The sequence below is a fragment of the Trichomycterus rosablanca genome, chromosome 21 (assembly GCF_030014385.1).
Source record: "Trichomycterus rosablanca isolate fTriRos1 chromosome 21, fTriRos1.hap1, whole genome shotgun sequence".
Lineage (NCBI taxonomy): Eukaryota > Metazoa > Chordata > Actinopteri > Siluriformes > Trichomycteridae > Trichomycterus > Trichomycterus rosablanca.
In genome coordinates this window covers 17,325,888-17,352,863 of record NC_086008.1, presented here as the reverse complement: position 1 = coordinate 17,352,863, position 26,976 = coordinate 17,325,888, and the positions used below count along the sequence as shown (strand labels likewise).

Here is a 26,976-nt window from a genome sequence, read left to right as displayed (position 1 = left end):
GACGTTAAAAGTTTAATAAGTGGGCCAGTGATAGCTCAGTGGTTAAGGTACTGGACTAGTAAACAGAAGGTTGCCGGTTCAAGCCCCGCCACCACCAAGTTGCCACTGTTGGGTCCCTGAGCAAGGCCCTTAACCCTAAATTGCTCATTGTGTTCCGCTCACTGTGTAAGTCGCTTTGGATAAAAGCGTCTGCTAAATGCTGAAAATGTAATGTAATGAAAATGTAATAAATAAATAAATTAAAGATGATCTGTGATGCATCCTTAATTTTTGTGGTTTGTCTGTAAATCACACTGACTGTCCACTTTTTGCATCACTTTGGATCTTGGGATTGACCTTGGCATTAAATGACTGTGGAGTTTGCATATAAACTTACCTTGTGCAATGATTTTTACTAGGGGGTCGTACTGGTTTTGCCTTGGTGTCCTCTTCTTGTGATGGAGAGTCAGAATGATAGAAGTCTAACTGTGCTAACAGCAAAGTATTAGAAGCTCTTCTTGGTCATCTTTTACTAATGAAGACTGACTGAGATCGACACAGGATCAGCCACAGGTTGAGTCAAAAACATGACTAGGACGTTGGTGATCAGTGGTCCTGGGTGAACTGTCCAATGTTCAACTCACAGATTTTTGAGAGTTTTTTTTTTTCCAATTTATACTCCTAGGTGATGATAGTTTCTCTGTCCCAGACAAAGCAGAGAATGTTCATTGGTCAATGAGGGGCTAGGGGTGTTCTGTATGCACCATCTTTTTCACATTTCTAAAAAAAAAATAAGTAAAACAATCACAAATGGCATATTATAAAAGATTGGGTCTTATGAATGTTCTGTAAAGATCTTAGATTTAGATGTATAAAGGAAAGTGTCTTGTAGATGTTGTTTCTTTTAACAAATACCCTTTGGTCGTTTTAGGTTGTAAAACTCAGGCATCTGGTATAGTAAATCAAATCGGGTACATACAGTACCATACAGTAGAACGTAAATGATGCCTGACCTTTAGAGGAGGACTTTACACACTAAAGTACTGCGCTGTCTGTTGTCTTACTAAATTAATATTTACTTGTATTTAAGTTCCTATTCTAATTTTTCTAATTTTTAAATCCACAGAAAAAGATGAGGGTGACAAAGACTCTGTGCCCCCCTATAGTTTGGAAACCCCTTATGGTTATCAGATAGACTTGGACTTCCTCAAGTATGTTGAAGACATAGAAAGGGGCAACACAATCAAGAAGCTGAACATTCAGAGGAAACCCAAAGTGGCCAGGTCTGTGCCAGCCTCTCAGTCTGGTGGTCAGCCTGAGTGGACATCTACAGACTCTTTGTCCTCATCAAACAGTGATGAAAGCAAGCAGTCATCAGTCTTTTTTACATCTCAGAACCAGCTAGCCTCCCTGGGCCACATTACCCAAGCCAATGAAGCCCCACAGGCATTTGTGAACTTATTTGAGGCCAAGCAGCAGCAATTGCTGCCCCCGCCTTCACCTCGCCTCCCTCGGCACAACGTTCAGGTGGAAAAAACACTAATGGAGACTCGGAGGAGACTGGAACAGGAGAGGTTACTCATGCAGCCACCGGCAGAGCCACCTCGCAGGCGCCTTGCCAGTTTTGGTGGGATGGGCTCCAGTAGCTCCCTGTCGTCTTACAGTGGCTCATATGGAGCAAGCCAGATCTCACCAAGTTCAGTTTCTCTGCAGTATAATGGACATCTGGCCAATGGTGATTATAGTCTTTATGTAACATCCTCTATGGGCAGCTCAATACGACACAGCCCACTCAGTTCGGGTATGACCACACCAGTGACCAGTATCAGCCCATTGCATCTACAGAATATTCGAGACCAAATGGTGGTGGCTCTCAAACGGCTTAAAGAGCTGGAGGAGCAGGTGAGGATCATCCCAGTCCTTCAAGTCAAAATTTCAGTGTTGCAGGAGGAAAAGCGACAGATGGTGTCACAGATGAAGAACTCAAAATCAGCTGGCCAACCTGTAGGCTTTCGAAAGCGTTCTTACAGTGTAGGCAGTGCTGAACAGTATGAGTCAACAGCCCAGCTTCAGGCTGGCTCAGAGTTACACATTGTGGAGCCAGAAAGTATGGAACAGAGCTCTCAAAGACTACAGGAATTTCGGCAGCTGACGGCTGAAGTCCAGGCTTTAGAGAAAAATATCCAGGACGCCAACGTGGAGCCAGAGCTTGCACAAAACCAAATACAGAACAGCACAAGCCAAAATGCCTTGCAGAGGCAGTGGAGTCGTGAAAGCAAGTCGATTGGTGTTGGAGCGGATGAGAACATGAATAATGTAGTAATCTACAGGAAGTCACCAGGGCAGAGCAAGGATGTTGCCATAGGGACTGAGTATGTTGAGACAAGGTGTGCAGGAGTTGGGGTGACTGAAGCGATGCTGGGTATGAGCACAGAGACAGAGGCTGAGATAGAGCTGCAGCACCAGACCATTGAAGCTCTTAAAGAGAAGATCTATAGACTGGAGGTACAGCTAAAGGAGACCACACATGAAATGGAGATGGGCAAACTCAAGCTAGAGCTCCAGGTAGCTGGCTCAAGAAAGAAACTCAACAAAGGCACACTGGCTAGGCCTGAGATGCGCAGCACTTCAGTAGAGGTCAAGGTCTCAACACAGAGTCAAGGGGTGGGAAACGATGCTGAACAGTGTGATATCACGACAGAACATATACCACAAACACACAATGCAGCTGTCTGTTGTAAACCAGATGTAAGGGATGTTGCTGTGGGCCCAAATTTGCCAATGCACAGGTGGATTGTGCAAGAATGTGTGGAGGTTCGAGATCAATGCATTGGAAAAGAGGTTGTAATGTGCCACCAGAAAGTAGGGGTAGAAGTAGATGTATGCGAGGTGGGAATAAACACTGAGTTGACTGCGGAAAGTTTAGATAAGTTTAAGACTGAGTCCATACAGTTAAAGGAATCCAGGACCGTTGGATGTGGTGATTGTACAGTGGATGTATTAGTTAGTCCCTTTAAGGAGCTTTTGTCCAAGAGCATAGCAACTGACCCAGTTTGCAGAACAGACTCGGCGGTAATGGTTTTGCCCACAATGTATTCTCAACACACAAACACAGAAGTGAATACTGTTGGTAAGTTCACCAACACAGAGAGCATCACCCTTGTTGATTCTTGTGTTAACACTCAACCAGATTTAAAAGACAAGGAAACCATTACTGTCCCACTAGAGACTCGTACTGTCGCTGTTGGTGAAGGTCTTGTAAAAGATATCCAGGCGACAGTGAAAACTCGCTCCATTGCAGTGGGTACTGCAGCATCAGAGGAGACTATTGAGAAGGCACCCACTACCAAAACCAAAGAAAGTGGGGTTGGACAAGCTTCTATACATGAGAACTTTCTGGTAGGTCTCAAGACCCGGAACATAGCTTGCGGCCCTTCTCAACTACCAGACCAGAATGTGGAGAAGAGTGTGGCTGTGGGGCACATGGTAGCGGCAGAGACTTTGCTCTTACAAAACAAGGCAGGACCTCGGGTAACCTTGGACCACTATATAGAGAGGGTGCAAAAGCTCCTGCAGGAGCAACAGATGCTGCTGGCTGAGAATTACAGTGAACTGGCGGATGCTTTTGCTCCACCTCAACAGTCTCAGTTTAATTCCATCAACAGCGAACTGGTAACCACACTGTCGTCCATCAACTCAGTAATGAAGTATGGCAGCATCGAGGACCTTCACAACCTGGACCTGCAGAGCCTGCAAGGAGGAGATTCTGGTAATGTCAGACAAGGTTAGTCATGATTTTGTTTCAATGTTATTGTTGGCTGTGTAACTGCACAATCCTAGTTCTAGTTGTTTTAGTCATTGTTCTGCCATGTTTGGTATTTTTTTAACTGTTTATGAAGCATTTAAATTTTTTTGTAGCATTATTAAAACATTGGCTCTGCATTTTTTTTAAATGATTGTTTTATTTACATAATATACCTTAAATTGTACCACTGGTACCCACTCCTTAACAATCACATTCATTATTGTTATATGAAGATGGAGAGAATTTTTATTCTGCAGTTTCTTATAGTGCCAGTCAATTAAACCATTAATCTTTGGCTGGGCACCAAATTTGTAGAACATGTAGCCTACTTAAGTCATCAAAGACCAGTTATAATTCATTTACATTACATGTTTCGAGTCTAACGTTGTGGGAAATAAGGGTAGACTAGTTATTAGAGAAGGTGATTTACAGCAGAAAGAGACAATAGCAGAAAAGTTAATGTCTTTTCTCCACGTGTTTGCGTGGGTCTCCTCCGGGAGCTCCGGTTTCCTCCCACAGTCCAAAGACATGCAAGCAAAGTGAATTGAAGATGAAAAATTGTCCTTGACTGCATTTGACCCCACCCTTAGTCTTCCCTTCCAGCGTTAGTTGTGTCTGTTGAGCACTGACATGGCCAGTAGTATGTAGACTGTTACACCAATCCAGTGAATAGTCAAGGAATTTTAACTAAATTTAAAGTGTTAGCTTTACATTTTAACAGCAAAACAAAATGGATTAACAATTAATTGATCTGACCGATAATATTTAGTTAATGTTTATTATTGATTTTCTATCATACTGCTTTTATAGTTATTGTTGTAACAGTTATGTAGTTTTTTTATGACTTTTTTATGGCATGTTGTCGGATTAGTTAATATGTGGATCACTTGTCAAGTAGGGCTAAAAATCTCGATATGCTTTTGAGAAGTGGCGATATACGATACGATTCAATATAATGTAAACTTAAAGTACAGTGGCAGACCACTGCTCGTATTTTAGCTTATTTGGTTTACAAGTTATCTTAAAAACACTCATGCGCTAGAGAAAGTGTTATGCGCAGCACTTGTGCTCTGTTTATCCTAGACATACTTGATATATCGAATATGGCCATTTTTAATATTGTGGAAAAAGTAATATCGAATATATCGATATTCGCGATATACCGTCCAGTAAAGTATAGTCAAGTAAACCACACTCAACAAGTAAAACACTTTTTTCATGGTCCTGATAATAAACAAAATTGTAAAGATGTTGGCTTTTTACATGAATTATTGTTCATGATTTTATTGTTTCTTCACTTTCCACCCTAAACCTTCTACCCTTCATCTTGAATGTCTGTAGCCAGCTGTTAGGAACAACAAGACTTCAGAATGAAAATTGCAGGTCCGATTATTATAAATTTGAAGGTCTATTAATTGCTTTGTGCCAGATGCAAGTTTACAGACCAAGCATAACCTATCATATATAATCACTTGCTAATATTCCACAATAATTATATCCAATAATAAGAAACCAAAAATAATGCACATAAATGTGTGCAGTCAAGATTCTGCTATGCCCCTCCTTATCGCCAAATTTAAAGATCATTGAACCTTAATGGAAAGTTGTGGGATAGGATGCAGAATGTAAAGCAGAGTTATTCCTCATGCAACCCCAAAAACTTGATAAATGTTCTTTGTAAAGAATCTTTCAACATCCTTTTACAAATTATCCAGGGCTTACATAAAACCACATTCAAGAAAAAGAAGACGTGAACCTAACCTTTGAGGGAACCATATCAGTTTATTAATTCTGTCGGTTAATCCTCCCTTCTCATAATCATATTCTTGGTTTGAACAATAGTTCACAATAGACATGTGCATATTTTGGGTTGTTGTATGGCTGGGATCTGTGGCCTGTTTTACACTCTATCTTGCTAAATGTGGAAAGCAACACAAGTTATTTGTGAGGTTCGTCCTGTGCCTGCGTGAACACTGAGGCTTAATAGGGTCCGACAGCTGAAAGTTGCCTGTGTCCCTGAAAAATGTGTGGGGCTTTGGTTATAAACCAACAATGAGCTCATCTCTTTTGGGAGGCAGTGGCTTGATATAAACTGCTTGTTGTCGTGTCTAATTATATTGATTCATAAGTCTTCAGTGTTATGTTAGAGTAGCATTGTGAGAATATAATGAACAAATAATAAGCGTAGACTGTTTTGTGAAGGAGGCATTTAGGGTGACCTGTTATGTAAGGTAAAATGATTATTGATACCAGTTGTTGGCTGAACAGAACTCAGTTACAGTTCAATAAAAAGTGACAAAAAAAAATCTAGTGTTTATAATGATTTAGAAAGGAACTTCTTAGAATGTGTGTTTAGAGTGGCTGTGTCTTATTGTGTAATAAAGTATAGGGTAATCAAATGAAACTGCTTGATAGGTGCCAGATGCACTAATTTAGGGTTTATGTTTTACAAAGTGATAGTTGTTATGGCTGTGCTGTTTATTTCTTGATAAATACTTTGATTATCTTACAACTACTGTAGGCAGAGAAATACTATGGCTATTGCAGCACAGCTGACAAAAAATGTTTAATATATACACCGATCAGCCATAACATTAAAACCACCTCCTTGTTTCTACACAGATTGTCCATTTTATCAGCTCCACTTACCATATAGAAGCACTTTGTAGTTCTACAATTACTGACTGTAGTCCATCTGTTTCTCTGCATGCTTTGTTAGCTCCCTTTCATGCTGTTCTTCAATGGTCAGGACTCTTCCAGGACCACCACAGAGCAGGTATTATTTGGGAGGTGGATCATTCTCAGCACTGCAGTAACACTGACATGGTGGTGGTGTGTTAGTGTGTGTTGTGCTGGTATGAGTGGATCAGACACAGCAGCGCTGCTGGAGTTTTTAAACACCTCACTGTCACTGCTGGACTGAAAATAGTCCACCAACCAAAAATATCCAGCCAACAGCGCCCCGTGGGCAGCATCCTGTGACCACTGATGAAGGTTTAGAAGATGACCGACTCAAACAGCAGCAATAGATGAGCGGTCGTCTCTGACTTTATATCTACAAGGTGGACCAACTAGGTAGGAGTGTCTAATAGTGAGTGGACAGTGTATTTAAAAACTTCAGCAGCGCTGCTGTGTCTGATCCACTCATACCAGCACAACACACACTAACACACCACCACCATGTCAGTGTCACTGCAGTGCTAAGAATAATCCACCACCTAAATAATACCTGCTCTGTGGTGGTCCTGACCATTAAAGAACAGGGTGAAAGCAGGCTAAAAAAGTATGTAGAGAAACGGTCACTAATTGTGGAACTACAAAGTGCTTCTATATGGTAAGTGGAGCTGATAAAATGGACAGTGAGTGTAGAAACAAGGAGGTGGTTTTAATGTTATGGCTGATCGGTGTATGGTACACTATTTGGTCAAAATTGACAGAACCTCTCTAGAGAGTCAATCTGTAGTGGCTCTCCTGACCATGAGCTAGTTGGACAGCACAGTCCAATAGCATTAATATTCCATTAATATGAAGTTGCCCCTATTTTGTGGCTAAAACAGCCTTTACTTTTCTGGAAAGGCTTTCCACAGGATTTTTGAGTTTGTGAGAATGCGTGCCCATTCAATCACAGCAGTGTTTGTGAGTTTATGCACTGATGACCTTTTGGTGACCGATGTGCCTGAGACTCAACAATTGGGAACATTGTCCACATGCTTTAGGTATGTTAGGTATGCCTGGCTATTCCTTAGTTTCCATTCACATTAAAATCTTCATTTGCTCAGGTTGTGCAGCGGGATATATCACTAGCACACCAGTGCTGGGATTCTGAACTCTCAGAACTCTCTGGGAAGTTTAAATCTAAGCTCTCATACCGGTCAGCTGGGTGCCCCCTAGCAGGTACATATGGCTGGTCACTAGTCTGCAGGGTGAGAAAAGGTGGGTCTTCGATGCTGTGTAAGGACCCTGGTTAGTAGCCCAAGGCGCCTGTACAGAAGTGGAGGGACGCAGAGTTCGGTGTGTGAATCTCTGTGCATGAGTCACGATTTATATGATTTATAGGATAGCAAGTGGAAAACTTCTGTTCCAACTAATAAAGTTTTAAGCTTTGTAAAGCTAAGTGTAAATACAGTTAAATATTACCTACTCATTTCTTATTTCTAATATACATTTAATATAATAATGATTTCTTCTACTCAGGTACACAGATTGCCAGTTCCTGTCTGTCCAGTGCCAGGCCTGAAGTCGATCACCCAGACAGTGCGTGTGCCGAGGACACCGCGACCAATGAGCAGAGCCGCATGGACCAGCAGATGTCCACTGCTCTCCATGGTAAAGGCCTTTTCTGATTTTTACATTTGTAAATGTTCATCAGCCGGATTTCTGGGTCATGCTGTAGGTATTACCTTATAGTTAGTGTCCACTCCTGCTAACTAGGTAAAAAAATATTTTATTCTTATTCTTTTGTTTAACTATAGATTTGTTATAGAAGTTATAGATCACATATTGACACCTGGGAGAAAAATTAAACCTACAAATGTTGCGTTTGGCAATAAAACTCTACATTAACAATAAAAATATCCTGGCGCCCAGGTGGCGCAACGAGATATTCAACTAGCACAGAGTTTCTGAACTCCTCGGTTCGAAACTCGGTGTTGCCACCGGTCGGCTGGGCGCCATCTGGCAGGCATAATTGGCAGTGCCTGCAGCAGATACTAATTGGCCACCGTATCTGCAGGGTGGGGGCCAGACAATGTGTGGGTGGGTGGTCCTTCATACGCTGTGTACGGACCCTGATTGGCGGAAGAGAGAAGAGGAGGGCTGTGCACGTGTCGGAAGAGGCGTGTACAGCGACGTGCTCTCCTTGGATGCAATCTGGTATCTCTCAGCAGCAGAGGACAAAATTGAGTGCGCTAAATCGGGAGGAAAATGGGGAGAAAATGCATAAAAAAAAATCCTGGCATATAATTTGTATTACTATTGTTATATTTGTTTTTATTTTTTGTAATAAAGACGGATGGTGTGAACATAGTAAAAGAAAACAAGTATTTCATCACTTTTGTTGTAGCTTTTAATATACTTTCTATGTGTTTCAAAAACTAATTTGATAGAGGAAATATTGAGTGCACAAAATTCTCATAGAACTGTCTATAATACCCCAAGGTTTTAAGTGCCCTTCTGAAGCACTTGAAAATTCAGTTACTATGCTTTAAGTGAGGATATTGGCTAGGCCATGGAAGCACTTTGACCTTTTGTTTTGTTAAAAAATACTGTATTATTTATGTTGCTATATGTTTGGGATTGTTCTGTTAAAAAAGTTATTACCCTCTCTGTATATTTTTAAGTTCTTAGTGGATGACTATTCTTATCTAATATTGCTTTATTAATTTTTTTTTCTATTACCAGTGTGTAATGTCCCAGTACCAGTGCAAAGAAACAGCCTGTCATGATGCTCCCGTTTCCATTCTTTAATGTAACTTTGGTGTTCTTCAGATTATATACGCAACCCTTATTCCTGCAAACATGATGATTGAATTATTGCTAAGGTGTTCAGTTCAGAAAGTAAATCTGGTGCCACACAGCTGCAGGGTCTTTCTAACCTAGGGTCTTAACTTTGTTTTGGATTTATTGAATCTGTAAGTTTGGCATGTTTTTGAATTGTAGAAATCGTGTATAAATGTGGACTTTTTGTTTTTCAAAATACAGCCAAAATAAGTGGGTAGCACTGTCGCCTCACAGGAAGAAGGTCCTGGGTTCGAACCCCAGGTGGGGCGGTCCGGGTACCAAAGTGTAAAACGTTGTTAAAATATTAATAAACAAACACACAATTAGTTTACTCTAATTTTCTTAAGTAATTATTATTATTACTATTATTAAAAGCACCAAAATAATTAAAGTACCAGTTTTCGAACATTGTTCAAGTCCCTCTGTCTGATTAAAAAGCTCTAGGATTCAGTTATATGATTTTAGATGGAAAAAAATTAAAATTATGTTTCGATTTTAGGTATTTTCTTTATAAATATTTTCATTTATATAAGCACACTCATTTGTATACAGAACATTGTTGTGCATTTGTTTGCTCCTAAATGGTTCAGAACCATTTTTTTACATTTTAAAATAAAGGACAAAAACTACAGTATGCAATGAGAGAGGCTTCATGTTTAAGGCATGTTCTGGCAGTTCACATGATTGCTTTTTTCAGTCTCTGTGGGGAGAGGCGGAGGTCCTTTGGGGTATTTGGCAGCGCAGAGCCTGTACTTAAAATAGTTGGGATAACTTTGGGCTTGAGACAGGTTTCAGTGCTTTTTATAATTCTTGTTGGTATTTTTTTAGAAAACATTTTGATTACATTTTAAATGCAGCTTTTTTTCTTGTTTTTTGTTGTTGTTGTTGCAAATGTTTGTTACAAATAAAAAAGCTTGGCAAACTAGAGCTTGTGGTTTTGATCAGTGATTGTTGTTCGGTGGAAATGTTGAGGAAGCTTGCTCATTTCCGTGCAATGCCAGTAAAAATGTCTGGTTTTCTTTGCGTGCCAAGCGAGATTGTCAAGTGTGGACAGCTGGTTCATATCAGATCCTGCTGATGGCCTGTTTGTCTTTCTGTTCAGTTCCTGTGTGCTCCACCTACTGGCTCGGGGCTGAATTTAATGTTTACGACTCTCAGCCATTTGATTTCAAAAGATACTTTACCAGTAAAGCATTTGGAAGTTTTTCAGATCTGAGTCAAGTAGGTCATTCACTTGTGAAAGCTGTCATTATATTTCTAGGAAATGTTCCCCATCACTTAAGCATCTGTCTTCATTCTCTTTGCAGACAGTAGGTTGCTCAAAGCTCAGTGCTTGCAGATGTACTTCTATTTTTGTGAAGAATCCTTACATTTTCATAGCCAAATGTTTTTGGACACCTGAACACAAGGTTGGACATTTCAAGACCATGTGCATTAACAGAAAGATGGGCCCCAGTTACATCCACCACTTTACTGGGAAGGCTTTTCACAAGCTTTTGAAGTATGACTGTAGGAATTTGTGCCCAATCAGTCAATGGAGCATTTGTGAGGTCAGGCACTGCAGTTATAAATCCAGTTAATTAATGCTAGGACTCTGTGGAGGCCACTGGAGTACTCTACACCAAACCCATGTGCACAGGAGCACAGTCATGCTGGAACTTAAAAGGATCTTTACCAAACCATTGTTACAAAGTTAGAAGCATATTATTTATTCTATACAGTTGATTGTATTCACCTGTTAGCAGTAGGTGTGGCTGAACACCTCAACTTAAATCTTAAAAGAAATGTCTTGTTACTTTTAAAATGTTGTGGTGTTAGCTGTTAAGAACTAGATCTACCATGTTTGCATTTAAGTGAATGACTATAGGGGGGATTGTCTATAATGTGATTGAAAAAAGCTCCGTGAACAAGACGTTCTAGTCTTATCCTTTGTGTCTCACTGTTTTCTTAAGTGTCTGCTACGTGTGTGGTAGTTTCTTAGTGTTCTGTAGTTCCATCTTTTTGTTCTTTTAGCAATTACATATGTATGTGTGTCCTTGTGAATTAAATTAGTTAAATTCTAAATTCCTAAATGCTTATGGTTATCTGTTTTACAATTTTTATAGGTGGTCAAAGTGCCCTAAAATCTATCATGAAGAAAAAAGATGGTCACCAAGGAACCCACGGCACTAAAAAGAACCTGCAGTTTGTTGGTGTAAATGGAGGGTTGGTATATTAGCTCTTATTATACATAAAGCCCACTTTCAGAAAAACAAATATAGAATTTGATGCTTGCAACAGACTGAAATGAGAGTCATGTTTACCACTGTTGTTACATTACTTTTCCTAGTAATTACACTGTAAAAGAGTTGCACTTTTTGCTAATAACAGTCTAGTCTTTTGTTTTTGGCACACAGAACTTAATGTCTGTTCTTCCTGTAAACAAGCTAAAACTTGGGCTCATCTGACCACAGCACATTTGCCTCTGAGCTTAATATCTTTACAAAGACTATAGACTGGAAACTGTTAAAGGATTTATTAACCTTTTGTACCATGCATGTAACCAGTGGGTTAACATGGCGTTAAACATCCAAATAAACGAACATTTCCACTGTCTTGTTCTATCTGAGATGAGCTCAAGCTCACAGACCTTAGTGTCATGTATGCTTAGAATTAATGTTTTGCTTTCTATTTTTGTAAGGTCTCATGTCTTCATGCAACAGGGAACTGTGTTTAGTACTCCCAATCTAATGTGGCAACATTTATTACAGTAGCATAACTTTTTTTATGCAGTGAAATCTGAGTACTCAAAGTTTATGCACTTGAAAAGCTGTAAACTGCAGCCCCCCATCAGATATAAAACAATCACTGCCTATATTAAAAATATGTGGCAAAAAGAATGGGAAAAGCAAACACAGAACAAACTCTACAACATCCACCCCAACATCCAAGCACGACCAAAACTGCTGACTAGAAAGAGATTGGAACAGACAACATATACACACCTGGTGAAGGGAGAACGCCCACCGATATGTGACCACTGTAATACACAAATAACCATTGAACATTTATTGACAAAGTGCACAAAATATAACATAGAAGACTTGCAATACTAAATACAATGGTTGAAATTTTTAACAAAACCAAAACGGAGAATAAATTTTTTGAAAAATACAAGACTGATAATACACATCTAGAACTAAACACAGAAAGGACACTAGACAAAGAACATGAATAAATAACTTGTACAAAATCTAGGTACCTATCTTGCCATGAGAATGACCAAGGTGTAAACATGCCGTTAAACAACAAACAAACAAACCAAATACAATGAATGAAAGAATCTTGTTTTTATTGCATTTTACTTTTCCAGAAGTAAAATATGTACAGTAAAACTTCAGGTCATAAACAGCATTACTGTTAGTTTTACCCTTTCCTTGATTAAAGTATAGTTTCTCATCATTCTGATTATTTGTGTGTGATTTCTTGGGTTTTCAGGTACGAGTCAACTTCAAGTGATGACACTAGCTCTGAGGATAGCAGCTCTTCAGGCTCAGATGGGGAAGAGGATGATACAGAAGGGCTGGGGAACGTAAAGGAGCGAAGAACAGAGCAGTTTAATAATGAGCAAGCCCAGGATGTACAAAGAAATGTTACAGATTTTGATCAGGAGAGCAGGGAGAGGTAAGAAAGTCTAGTTCCAGTGGATTTAAATGAAAAGACTAGACATAGCCCTAATGGCTCCATAGTATTGATTATAATTATTTTGCTAGAATGGTACAGTGCTGCAGCCAGACAGATATACACCGATCAGCCATAACATTAAAACCACCTCCTTGTTTCTACACTCATTGTCCATTTTATCAGCTCCACTTACCATATAGAAGCACTTTGTAGTTCTACAATTACTGACTGTAGTCCAGCTGTTTCTCTGCATGCTTTGTTAGCCCCCTTTCATGCTGTTCGTCAATGGTCAGGACTCTCCCAGGACCACTACAGAGCAGGTATTATTTGGGAGGTGGATCATTCTCAGCACTGCAGTGACACTGACATGGTGGTGGTGTGTTAGTGTGTGTTGTGCTGGTATGAGTGGATCAGACACAGCAATGCTGGTGGAGTTTTTAAACACCTCACTGTCACTGCTGGACAGAGAAAAGTTTACCAACCAAAAATATCCAGCCAACAGTGCCCTGTGGGCAGCGTCCTGTGACCACTGATGAAGGTCTAGAAGATGACCGACTCAAACAGCAGCAATAGATGTGCAATCAAGGTGGACCAACTAGGTAGGAGTGTCTAATAAAGTGGACAGTGAGTGAACACGGTATTTATAAACTCCAGCACCGCTGCTGTGTCTGATCCACTCATACCAGCACAACACACACTAACACACCACCACAGTTACCTTATATACAACATACATCTAACGATAGACCAGACACTACAAAGTGCAAAGACAGCAACACTGAGCTCCATATAAGGTGCACAGTAGGTCTCTTATACTTGGAGCTAATGTACAGACATGTACACTGATCAGCCATAACGTTAAAACCACCTCCTTGTTTCTACCCTAACTGTCCATTTTATGAGCATATAGGAGCACTTTGTAGTTCTACAATTACTGACTGTAGTCCATCTGTTTCCCTACATACTTCTTTAGCCTGCTTTCACCCTGTTCTTCAATGGTCAGGACCTTCACAGGACCATCACAGATCAGGTATTGACACTAGTGTCACTGACATGGTGGTGGTGTGTTAGTGTGTGTTGTGCTGGTATGAGTGGATCAGACACAGCAGCACTGCTGGAGTTTTTTTTAATTACCTTCACTCACTGTCCACTCTATTATACACTCCTACCTAGTTGGTCCACCTTGTAGTTGTACAGTCAGGGACGATCGCTCATCTATTGCTGCTGTTTGAGTCGGTCATCTTGTAGACCTTCATCAGTGGTCACAGGACGCTGCCTACCGGGTGATGTTGGCTGGATATTCTCAGTCCAGCAGTGACAGTGAGGTGTTTAAAAACTCCATCAGCATTGCTGTGTCTGATCCACTCATACCAGCACAACACACACTAACACACCACCACCATGTCATTGTCACTGCAATGCTGAGAATGATCCACCCCCTAAATAATACCTGCTCTGTATTGGTCCTGGGAGAGTCCTGACCTTTGAAGAACAGCATGAAAGGGGGCTAACAAAGCATGCAGAGAAACAGATGGACAACAGTCAGTAATTGCAGAACTACAAAGTACCTCTATGTGGTAAGTGGAGCCGATAAAATGGACAATGTGAATAGAAACAAGGAGGTGGTTTTAATGTTATGGTTGATCGGTGTAATGAGTGTGCCACTCAGTGCAGGACAACAAAGTATTATTAGTTAGTTACCGTGGTTTTAAGATTTGGTGTCATTTGGATATCAAGTGTAAGAAGACGCAGGCATCAGTAAACTGAAAATCTGTTTTGCTTTTTTACCTTTCAGACACGAGTTAAGTGAAAAGATGCTCTCTGCATGCTACGTTCTTAAAGCCCACCTGAGTGACCCTAAGGCTTTATCCAGCAAAGAAGTGGTGAGTAAACATTCCACCTGCTACCTTAACTCAAAACTCATTCCATTCTGTTGATACGCTCTCATTGCACTAGTACTAGTTTACAGTATACACCATTTTAATCCTACAGACATCTTTTCCAACCCTGTATCCTTTTATTTCGATGCATCAAATCAAATTAGTTTGGTGTCTTATGTTTTTTAAGGTGTAGAAATTCATCAAGCACGGCAGAAGAGTTGAGCGAGGCCCTTGAGAGGCCACGGTCAGAACCAGATCTAGTTGTGTATTGGCAGTGTCTGGACAGAAACTAAAGCCAATTGATAGAAGGTCATTTTATGAGCTTTATAACTAATGCTGCTTTAGAGTAGGCATTCTTATCCACTAGACTGCGGACCACTTTATTAATATATTAACTTTAATGGGCTTTGAGATAATAATTTGTGAATTGTCTTAATGTCTGGCTGGTAATATCACAATGGGTTTACTGATGTATCTGTGAATTTTTATGTTCTGTGCACTTGCTCTTTGTTTAATTGCTTGAAAGCTCTCTAACTGACAAATCAGTTACTGTGTAAAGTGCGTTTACATGCACATAAATTCAATTAGCATGTACACTGATCAGCCATAACATTAAAACCACCTCCTTGTTTCTACACTCACTGTCTATTTTATCAGCTCCACTTACCATATAGGAGCACTTTGTAGTTCTACAATTACTGACTGTAGTCCATCTGTTTCTCTACATACTTTTTTAACCTCATTTTACTCTGTTCTTCAATGGTCAGAACCCCCACAGGACCACCACAGAGCAGGTATTATTTAGGTGGTGGATCATTCTCAGCACTGCAGTGACAATGACATGGTGGTGGTGTGTTAGTGTGTGTTGTGCTGGTATGAGTGGATCAGACACAGCAGCGCTGCTGGAGTTTTTAAATACCGTGTCCACTCACTGTCCACTCTATTAGACACTCCTACCTAGTTGGTCCACCTTGCAGATGTAAAGTCAGAGACGATCGCTCGTCTATTGCTGCTGTTTGAGTCGGTCATCTTCTAGACCTTCATCAGTGGTCACAGGATGCTGCCCACGGGGCGCTGTCGGCTGGATGTTTTTGGTTAGTGGACTATTCTCTGTCCAGCAGGGACAGTGAGGTGTTTAAAAACTCCATCAGCGCTGCTGTGTCTGATCCACTCATACAGCACAACACACACTAACACACCACCACCATGTCAGTGTCAATGCAGTGCTGAGAATGACCCACCACCCAAATAATACCTGCTCTGTAGTGGTCCTGGGAGAGTCCTGACCATAGAAGAACAGAGTAAAAGGAGGTTAAAAAAAGTATGTAGAGAAACAGATGGACTACAGTGAGTAAATGTAGAACTACAAAGTGCTTCTATATGGTAAGTGAGGCCAATAAAATAGACATTGAGTGTAGAAACAAGGAGGTGGTTTTAATGTTATGGCTGATCGGTGTGTATCAGTGATCACACAATTTTTTTCTGTACATATGTACATAAACGTAAGTGAAGGGGAAAAGCTTGCTTCATTTGGACTGAAATAGTAAAAACTTTGTAGGAAAGTATTATGTGCAATTTGCAGCCATGACTCCTTACTAAATATTTACCAGCAAGGCAACATAAAAGCCACTAACCACAAGTCAAATTTGCTTTAATCAGCCTCAGCCACAGAACATACTGTGTATTCTAATTATATTTCTTTCACTAACTAATTAGTTTGTTAAATATTTTAAGTTTAGTAGCTGAATTATGAGTTCACTAATCTGATAGATGACAACAGCAAATCTGAATGTTTACAATAAAGGGGTGCACATTTTGCAACATACATTTTAACCATTGTGACCTTTAATAGTCAGTATTTTTATTGGATAGCCAGTTAAGAATTGAAATATTAACTGATAACAGTGTTATCAGTTAATATTTCAATTCTTAACTGGCTATCCAATAAAAATACTGACTATTAATGGTCTATGACAAGCTAGTTTGGAATTTAGAGTCCACGTATTAAACAAACAAGTTGGTGTTCAGTAATATCTGCTAATAAATCCTGGTTGGTTGTTTGGTAGTTGTAGCATAGGGCTAAATGTAATATTAAATTTATGGAAAATAATATCTTTTGTCCACATGTGCAGGTGTTGATTTGCCATGCAGAAAATATGTGCTCTGCTCGAACTGAGTTATTAGTGTTGAGCCAAATGGGAGTAGGATTTAGAAATCAGAATTTGGCACAACCTCGGCTTTATCTTCATTTCTGCACCAGCATTAATAGCACAGCTCCCAGAGTGTAAATGTAAATCATGGTAAATAGACAGTTAAATAATAAAAAAGAATTAAAATGAATACCTGTTCATATGAACCTCTTATCACAGAGAACATGCATGAACACAGTGCAGCTCGAGTGGTTCCGCATGTCCAGTCAGAAGACAGCAGAGGCATCCATGGTGGAGGACTACATAAATGCTTTCCGGAACATCTCGCCTGCCCTGCTGGAGCATGTGGTCAACATGGCTGATGGCAACGGCAACACCGCATTGCACTACAGTGTCTCCCACTCCAACTTCCACATCGTCAAGAAGTTGCTAGATGCAGGTAACCTAAAAAACGCTTGTTCAAAATGTAGATCGATAACAAAGTTACCTACCTAAACTTGAAGTTGAGATGGAATGTATGTCTAGTAAATTTGTAGGGTTAGTTACTTGTATTTATACACCGATCAGCCATAACATTAAAACCACCTCCTTGTTTCTACACTCACTGTCCATTTTATCAGCTCCACTTGCCATATAGAAGCACTTTGTAGTTCTACAATTACTGACTGTAGTCCATCTGTTTCTCTACTTGCTTTGTTAGCCCCCTTTTGTGCTGTTCTTCAATGGTCAGGACCACCACAGAGCAGGTATTATTTAGGTGGTGGATCATTCTCAGCACTGCAGTGACACTGACATGGTGGTGGTGTGTTAGTGTGTGTTGTGCTGGTATGAGTGGATCAGACACAACAGCGCTGCTGGAATTTTTAAACACCGTGTCCACTCACTGTCCACTCTATTAGACACTCCTACCTAGTCGGTCCACCTTGTAGATGTAAAGTCAGGGACGATCGCTCATCTATTGCTGCTGTTTGAGTTGGTCATCTTCTAGACCTTCATCAGTGGTCATAGGATACTGCCCATGGGGTGCTGTTGGCTGGATATTTTTGGTTGGTGGACTATTCTCTGTCCAGCAGTGACAGTGAGGTGTTTAAAAACTCCATCAGCATTGCTGTGTCTGATCCACTCATACCAGCACAACACACACTAACACACCACCACCATGTCAGTGTCACTGCAGTGCTGAGAATGATCCACCACCTAAATAATACCTGCTCTGTGGTGGTCCTGGGAGAGTCCTGACCAACAAAGCATGCAGAGAAACAGATGGACTACAGTCAGTTATTGTAGAACTGTATTGTAAACAGTTATTGTAAAGTGCTTCTATATGGTAAGTGAAGCTGATAAAATGGACAGTGAGTGTAGAAACAAGGAGGTGGTTTTAATGGCCGGTTGGTGTATATGGGATATATAAACAGTTAAATTTTTTGGTTAGATAAACAAGTAAAATGTCAAAAATATATGTATATTTTTTTGTATATGCTAAAAATCTTTATTAACCTTCTTTAATATACTTGTGCTAATATGCCACGACTTTTATTTTGAAAATAAGCAATTTTTTTTCCACTTCTTTTACTGCTCTTGCAGTACAAATTTAAGAAATATGCCATAATGCTATTCAAAGGTTCAAACACTTATCAAAGGGAAAAGCCCATTGTTGGCTTCCCTTTGTGCTCTCCCACTCCCTGATACCCTATCCTCCATGTTAGGCCACCATTGTCCTCATGGTCTGACCCTGGCCCCACTGCCAGTCAATAAAACACTGCTTTAGCCCTAATCTTCCTCCAGTTCCTAAATACAAGCTGTCTCAAAGGCTTGTGTGTGGTGTCTTCTCTTTTGAATGCTAACAGTGGAAACCCCTCCTCCCACAGCGCTTACTTGAAAGGTGGGCTCTGGACCCCGTCTGATTTTCTGCTTCCTGCCTTTTTCACAGACGTCTGCAATGTCAATCAGCAGAACAAGGCCGGCTACACCCCCATCATGCTTGCTGCATTAGCTGCGGTTGAGGCCCCAAAAGACATGAGGGTGGTGGAGACGCTGTTTAGCAAAGGGGACGTCAATGCCAAAGCCAGCCAGGTCAGTGCGACCCCAGTGTGATATTTGAATGGTTTAACAACAAAAGAAACTGTTGGGTCATCAGAACAGGTTTTTTAAGACTAATATACTTGTGATGGACGAGACTTAGTTTGAGTGTGTTATCAGACTTTTTTTTTTTTTTACTTTTGTACAGGATCTATAAAGCTAACATTGCTTGGAGATTTTGAAACCCCTTTAATTAGCACGATGTGAGGTTTAAAAAGGAAGGCCTCTAGATTCAAACCTCTCTCTAATCTAATGAAATTCTAATTGAAGTTGTTAAATTTTGCTGATACTTATTTGGCATATTTAATCAAGTGAATTCTAAACTGCAACAATTACATTTTTTTTAAATAACAAGAGAGGTGAGAGAGAATGTCTTACCAAAACTGTCCAATGTTCCAGTTCTTTATATTTATGTACCACTATATATATTTTTTATTAAATTTTTTAATAATTTTCCCCAATTTTCTCCCCTAATCTAGTCGTGTCCAATTACCCTGAATGCGTCCTTTATACTGATTCGACCCTTCACCGCTGACTGAGGACGCCTCTCAACTGACATACGCCCCCTTCGGAACGTACAGTCAGTACAGACTGCATTTTTCACCTGCACGAGTCGAGTTCATACACCGACGGGCACTGTGTACGGAGGGCCACACCCCCATCAGCATTATTCCTCAGCCCTGTGCAGGCGCCATCAGTTGCACCAGTTATGAGGACCTATGATCCGACTTTTTACCTAACCCTAACCCTATAAACAACAGCCAATCGTTGTTCATGCAGCTGCCCAACCCATTCGGAAGGCAGAGCTGAGATTCGATACGATGTATTCGAAACCTCAAATCTGGTGTGCTAGCGTACTTTACCGCTGCGCCACCTGAGCGCCTATATTTTTTATTAAATCAGCATGTCTATGTGCATGGTAGCCATTCCATCTAACATGGGCACACTTAATTTTACTTAATGTGAAAATGATTAAATGATCACCTGCATTAAATCTTATTTAACAAGAGTATAAAACTGATGTGGTCACTATCCTCTTGCAATAAGACCAGCTGGATGGCAAAAACACTGCTGGTAGTTCCTCAAAAGAAAAAAAATTCTCAAAAACTAAAATAAACTACTGACCATGCCAAAAGAGTGGAAAAGAACATTCGATTGCAATTAAAAAGGGGTTAATTGTAGTGTAATTGGTGGAGTACAGTGATAAGCAGGTTGTTTCCATTTATTAAAATTAATTGATAAAGATCAGCAGACACCGGAAACCTTTAAAGCCTGGAATGACCACCGACTCATTTTAATACAACCATAGGATGACAAAACTACCTACAAAAGCAATGTTGAATATCAGTTGTGGTAAAGTGCGTGGCATGGACTGTTCAAAATCACTTCTATCTATGAGAAGGAAAGAAGTGCCAGGCTGAGTTTTGCAAACAATTGTAAGGATTGGACTGTAGTGGACTGGAGTAAGGACGTCATCTCTGATTAGTCCAGTTTGCAACTTGGCCTAACAGCAATGTTAGCTGAGAGCATGAAAGCTGTGATTGAAAATCAGAGGTTATTCTACCAAATACTTATTTCAGAACTCTTTAAAGTGTAGAACTTTTTAATGAGCTCTTAGTTTTGACAATGAATATTAATTTGTTCTTCTTTTTTTTTTTGCATTAGCCGAGATTTCAAAACAGCGTTAGGGAGAAATGTTACTAACTAAAGAATAAAACAGTGTTAATTTTACTTAGACATGCATCAGCTTCTCTGGTTTTGCTGTTTATAATTTTGCAGTTGTCACTTATTTTTTCAATGTTATGCCGCTCAGGTGGCGCAGCTGTAAAAAGACACGCTGCAACCAGGGCTGGATTCTGAGTACATCATATAAAATCCAGCTCTGCCTTACTCTTACTCGAGGCCGAGTGGCTGTATGAGCAACGATTGGCCGGTTGCTCAGTTGGAGGGTGGGACAAAGAACCGGACGTGGGTCTCTCTCTGTCAGAATGCGATTACGACCTCTGCCGGCTGATTGGAGGCGCCTGCACAGAGATGAGGAAGAGTGCCCTTAGGGTGTGTCTCTCCGCATGCAACGCTAGGTGGCGCCACACTCATCAATGTGTGGGTGGCAAAAATGCATCCGGCTGCTGCCCATGTTTCGGAGGGGATATGGGTTAGCTTCGATCTCCTCGGTCAGGGCAGGGTTCGGCATAAACAGAGAGGAAGCACGATGCAAATTAAACAATTGGATGCGCTAAAGGGGGAGAAAAAGGGGACAAATTAAAAAAATAATAATAATAATTTTTCAATGTTATTATGATTAAGAAAAAATAAAGCTATCTGGAGACCAGAGTAAAACACAGCAGTAGAATCAAAGTCACATGTTTGAGGGAGAAAAGGATTTTAAGGGTGGGAATGGGTCTAGGGTTTTAGATTCCCCTTGTCATCGATTGTTAGATACTTCCTAAAGACCTATAACTACACCCAATCTTTAATACTAACAACTGCAAACATGCCAGACTCTAGTGCTCAGTGTTCTCTATAATTTATGTGGTATTTTATATGGGGCAAAATACCACAATCTACTGTTAAAGATTTATTCATGAAAAGACAACAGTGAATCATGTAGCCACTTGTTCAAAGTTGGAAAAACATTTCTCTCATGGGTAACTCCTAACACTGTAAAGTACTTCACAATTTACTATAAAGACTAATTACATCAATACAAGATTGTATACACCTTTTATTTATTTACATATTACCTATTTACTTTAGGAACACTTTCTTTATTTTGTACTTGATGTCCCTGACTGTATCACTCTGCACTTTAGGCCGGTCAGACGGGGCTGATGCTGGCAGTCAGTCATGGCAGGATGGACATGGTCAAGGCCCTGTTGGCCTGTGGTGCTGACGTCAACATCCAAGACGACGAAGGTTCCACAGCACTTATGTGTGCCAGTGAACACGGCCACGTGGAGATCGTCAAGCTGCTGCTGGCTCAGCCAGGCTGCGATGCCACGCTCAACGACAATGTGAGCGAACACAAATGACCATGAAACAGACGTTATGGCTTTTTAAATGTAACTAAAGTAAAACATATATCCTGTTATTAGGTTACAAATGACACAGATCAACCATAACATTAAAACCACCTCCTTGTTTCTACACTCACTGTCCACTTTATCAGCTCCACTTACCACATAGGAGCACTTTGTAGTTCTACAATTACTGACTGTAGTCCATCTGTTTCTCTACATGTCTTGTTACCCCTTTTCACCCTGTTCTTCAATGGTCAGGACCACTACAGAGCAGGTAATATTTGGGTGGTGGATCATTCTCAGCATTGCAGTGACAATTACATGGTGGTGGTATGTTAGTGTGTGTTGTGCTGGAATGAGTGGATCAGACACAGCAATGCTGCTGGAGTTTTTAAACACTTTACTGTCACGGCTGGACTGAGAATAGTCCACCAACCAAAAATATCCAGCCAACAGTGCCCCGTGGGCAGCTGTCCTGTGACCACTGATGAAGGTCTAGAAGATGACCGACTCAAACAGCAGCAATAGATGAGCGATCGTCTCTGACTTTACATCTACAAGGTGGACCAACTAGTTAGGAGTGTCTAATAGAGTGGACAGTGAGTGGACACGGTATTTAAAAACTCCAGAAGTGCTGCTGTGTCTGATCCACTCATACCACCACAACACACACTAACACACCACCACCATGTCAGTGTCACTGCAGTGCTGAGAATGATCCACCACCTAAATAATACCTGCTCTGTGGGGGTCTTGACCATTAAAGGACAAGTGCTTCTATTTGGTAAGTGAAGCTGATAAAATGGACAGTGGTTTTAATGTTATGGCTGATCAGTGTATATACAAAATGATGTGATTTGAGGCTCTGCATCCAAAATAAAATAAATAATTTTAAATAGAGGCATTGCTGTCTCCCAAGTGACACAAGTAAATCTTAAATTATACCTTTCACCCCCCTGGATTGATGATAAGGATTTATGATAAGATTACGATATGGGAGATTGAGTTACTGGGTCAGAATTGGCAACAAATAAATCAAGCCATAATAATATTTGAAACTACTTATGATCACTTACTACTTATAGAAGGCAAGGAATCAGCAAATATAGTTTTGAATATTTAGGATTTACTGCATGTTTATTAAACAGAGCTGCTCCTACAAAATGATTTATTTTTTCTTCTTTTTTTTGATACGTAGGATGAAAGTACTGCTTTGTCCATCGCTCTGGAAGCTGGACACAAAGACATAGCAGTATTGCTTTACGCCCATGTCAACTTCTCCAAAGCACAGTCACCAGTAAGTTCTCTCATTTGCTTTAACAATTTTATCACTGACCAGTTTAGTCACTTTTAAGTCCTTACTTTTGTGGATGATTGAATATTTTAGAAGGGTTGGGCAATATATGAGTAACACCGTAAGATAGTTCACACAATACACCAGGAGGATTTTGAGTACCATCAGTAAGCTGCTTTTAATACTGATCAAATTGATTCTTACTCACTGTAACATGTTAAAATCTACATTGTCCGTTTAAACGAGGATTGTAAATAGTTTTATTTTTCTCTATGGTATCACTCTTTTGCTTGCTTTTTGTTGGCAGATACATCTTTTTAGTGAGATGGGTACATAAACACCATTTAAGGTATTTAGGGGCTGTAGGTGTGCTGTAATGCTTTACTGTGGTTGAAACACCACACAGAACCAGCACAACTAGGAGGCAGCTCGGACCATGAAGAGAACAGCAGCACATCGGCCAAGGAATTACAATAGCCCAAAAAGACGGACAATTGTTAGGCCAAAAAAGTGATCAGTAGCCACAGGCACTTCACACCAAGGCCTAACTGCATTACTTTTTTCCCCCCCAATTTTTTCCCCTAATCTAGTCGTGTCCAATGACCCTGAATGCGTCCTCTATACTGATTCGACCCTTCACCGCTGACTGAGGACGCCTCTCAACTGACATACGCCCCCTCCGGCACGTACAGTCAGTACAGACTGCGTTTTTCACCTGCACGAGTCGAGTTCATACACCGACGTGCACTGTGTACGGAGGGCCACACCCCCATCAGAATTTTTCCTCAGCCCTGTGCAGGCGCCATCAGTCAGCCAGCAGGGGCCGCACTAACTGCATTACTTAAATACTCTCTGATCTGGTTTTGGTAGCTGTTTCCTTAGTCTAAAGAAAATTACTTAAGATATAATTTTTTGTGGGTGGCACGGTGGCTCGGTGGGTAGCACTGTTGCCTCACTGCAATAAGGTCCTGGGTTCGATCCCCAGGTGGGGCGGTCCGGGTCCTTTCTGTGTGGAGTTTGCATGTTCTCCCCGTGCCTGCGTGGGTTTTCTCCGGGAGCTCCGGTTTCCTCCCACAGTCCAGAAACATGCAAGTGAGGTGTACTGGAGATACTAAATTGTCCATGACTGTGTTCGATATAACCTCGTGACCTGATGAATCTTGTGTAACGAGTAACTTCTGTTTGCAAAGCAAAATGTAAAGAGTTCTGTGTGTTCTGCACAAAAATATCATTAAAAATCCTTCATCATCTTTTACAGGGAACGCCTCGACTTGGTAGAAAGACTTCCCCGAGTCCCACTAGGAGGGGCATGTTCGATTAGAGAAGCCCCACACCTTCACTTTTTACGTGCTGCTATTACTTATGATTCAACTGTGCCTAGCATTTCTGTCTGGTGATCCACCAAACCCTGATGATAGAACATCACATCATTTATTCAGCACTTTTCTGCATTAATGTCAGTCATGTTCTATTCACTTTGAGATTGAGGTCAACTACATAAATAGGGTTATATTTCTGGTTGTTGGTTCATGCTAAATAAGCTCTCTTCACTTTATTTTATGCCTGAAATCACCAGCATGTGACATTCATGGAGAAAAGGCATTGCTTAACAAGTGTCAGTGTTCTGATGTCAGTTAAATTCTCAGCAAGCCTTACTTAAAACAATGTAGATAGTAAATTTATGTATGTAAAATGTATCGTTTTATCCATCTGCAGATTTCGTAGACTGTTTTTAATAATAAATCAGTTTTAAATGGCCGAGATTGCCTCAACTCAAGCTTTATATTCGAAATATGTATATATATCTCAGATTTGCAAACACTCGGCTGCAAATCTGTCTTTTTCTGTCAATGTCCTGGTAGACATATGTGATGAAAGCTTGGATTACAAATCTCTATTTTTCCATTGCAGTACAAATCTAGATTGGACAAAGTGCTTACTTTTATACATACCATTTTATTTAATAATCACAGTATTTTGCATCATTACTGTTACATGCTAACAGACTATGAATTTAAGAAATATTTATCAATAAAGTTTTATTACAACTAATTGTATATTCATTTCATTGTATATAAATATTTACAATACACGCCTATCGTAGGGTCACGTCCCATGTGTTAATTAACATATCAAACTTAATGGTACTTTTCTAAAATGCAGTGCTCAAATTTAATATGAATTTTCCAGTTAATAAATGCCACTTAAATGTATTCGAGTTGTGCCTTTTTGAAATGTAACCTGGGCGTTGTGAGCTGACTGTGCAGAAGAATGGCAGTGCCTCCCCCTGCTGGATCCCCACAGGAAGTGTTTTTTTTTTTTAACTTAGTGTAATGAGTTCATAGTAAATCATTAAATGTAATCATATATATATTTAGGTTGCAGCTCAGAAAACCTCTACTTTCTAGAACACTGCAGTTGAACAGTTGTCAGTGTTTTTACTACTGTCCTTTCAAATTTTAGGCAGTAATGGACAATGCAATTGTAGAAAAAAGTGACTACACACATAAATCAAGTGCCTATCCCCAGCTGTAAAGCATGGTGGTGGAAGTATTATTGTTTAGGTCAGATTTGCTGTCTCAGAACAGATTCCTGGTCCAAGAACCACTGATTAGCCAGATGTGGCAATAAAGAACTCTCTAAATATTACAGCCCGGTGGCTCAGTGGGTAGCACTGTCGCCTCACAGCAAGAAGGTCCTGGGTTCAATTTCCAGGTGGAGCGGTCCGGTTCCTTTCTGTGTGGAGTTTGCATGTTCTCCCCATGTCTGCGTGGGTTTCCTCCGGGAGCTCTGGTTTCCTCCCACAGTCCAAAGACATGCACAATAATAAGGTGAACTGAAGATACAGAATTGTCCATGACGGTTTGACATTAAAGACTTGAACTGATTAATCCTGTGTAACCTGTCCTGTCATGAATGTAACCAAAGTGTAAAACATTACGTTAGAATCCTAATAAATAAATAAAATAAAACGATCCTTTATGAGGTGTAATATGGGATGAAAAGAAATGCTCGACACTTACAGGAAGAACTACAAAGCAGACACAACTGTTGTGTCTTAAGTTTCCAGATCTAAATGTCCCAACTGTTGATGTGTTTAAACAGTTAATCAAGGAATCCTTCTTCAATCTTTGGGAATGAAGGATAAAGTTTCTAGCAATTCAATAATCACTTAAATGAAGACTGTATCTTAACACTGAATCATGGCACATGATAAAAGATCAGGATTTAAAAGGTTTCTCAGTTAAAACTGTTCATAGGTCACTTACAAACTCCGGTGCAGAGTCGTTTATGAACCGTTTCAAGAAGTTGAGTTCATACAGCACATCCAGGATGGTTAGGTGAAGGTGCAGAGGAAGAATGTTACAAAAGCAGTTAGTTTTCATTATTGTACAGGACAGACTAAAACTACTATTGAAAGCTATAGTGTGGAATTTGGGGACAGATACCTCATATGCTGTTCAGTTTACAAGTGCCATAAAGCTGTAAAATTACAGCACAAAGAACATAAATGTCAAGCAGTTTCATACTACACATCGAACAGTCTAAACAATAAAAAATTTTAATTGTTTTGCCACATTTTTATCTTAGCCAGCTTCGTGGTGGG

General features: G+C 40.2%; 1 protein-coding gene across 1 annotated transcript in view; it reads left to right on the top strand.

The window, feature by feature from the left end:
- The window catches only part of kank1a (KN motif and ankyrin repeat domains 1a), a 105,643-nt gene extending 80,222 nt beyond the window's left edge, over nt 1-25,421 (top strand). Inside the window, exons 4-13 of the mRNA XM_063017442.1 lie at nt 1,106-3,763; nt 7,979-8,110; nt 11,389-11,488; nt 12,761-12,946; nt 14,742-14,829; nt 17,196-17,415; nt 18,907-19,049; nt 21,869-22,069; nt 23,274-23,372; nt 24,628-25,421. Of these exons, the coding sequence (XP_062873512.1) occupies nt 1,106-3,763; nt 7,979-8,110; nt 11,389-11,488; nt 12,761-12,946; nt 14,742-14,829; nt 17,196-17,415; nt 18,907-19,049; nt 21,869-22,069; nt 23,274-23,372; nt 24,628-24,690 (3,890 nt within the window). The 3' untranslated portion in view covers nt 24,691-25,421. The remainder of the gene's footprint in view (nt 1-1,105; nt 3,764-7,978; nt 8,111-11,388; nt 11,489-12,760; nt 12,947-14,741; nt 14,830-17,195; nt 17,416-18,906; nt 19,050-21,868; nt 22,070-23,273; nt 23,373-24,627) is intronic.
- Nucleotides 25,422-26,976: the final 1,555 nt, after the last annotated feature.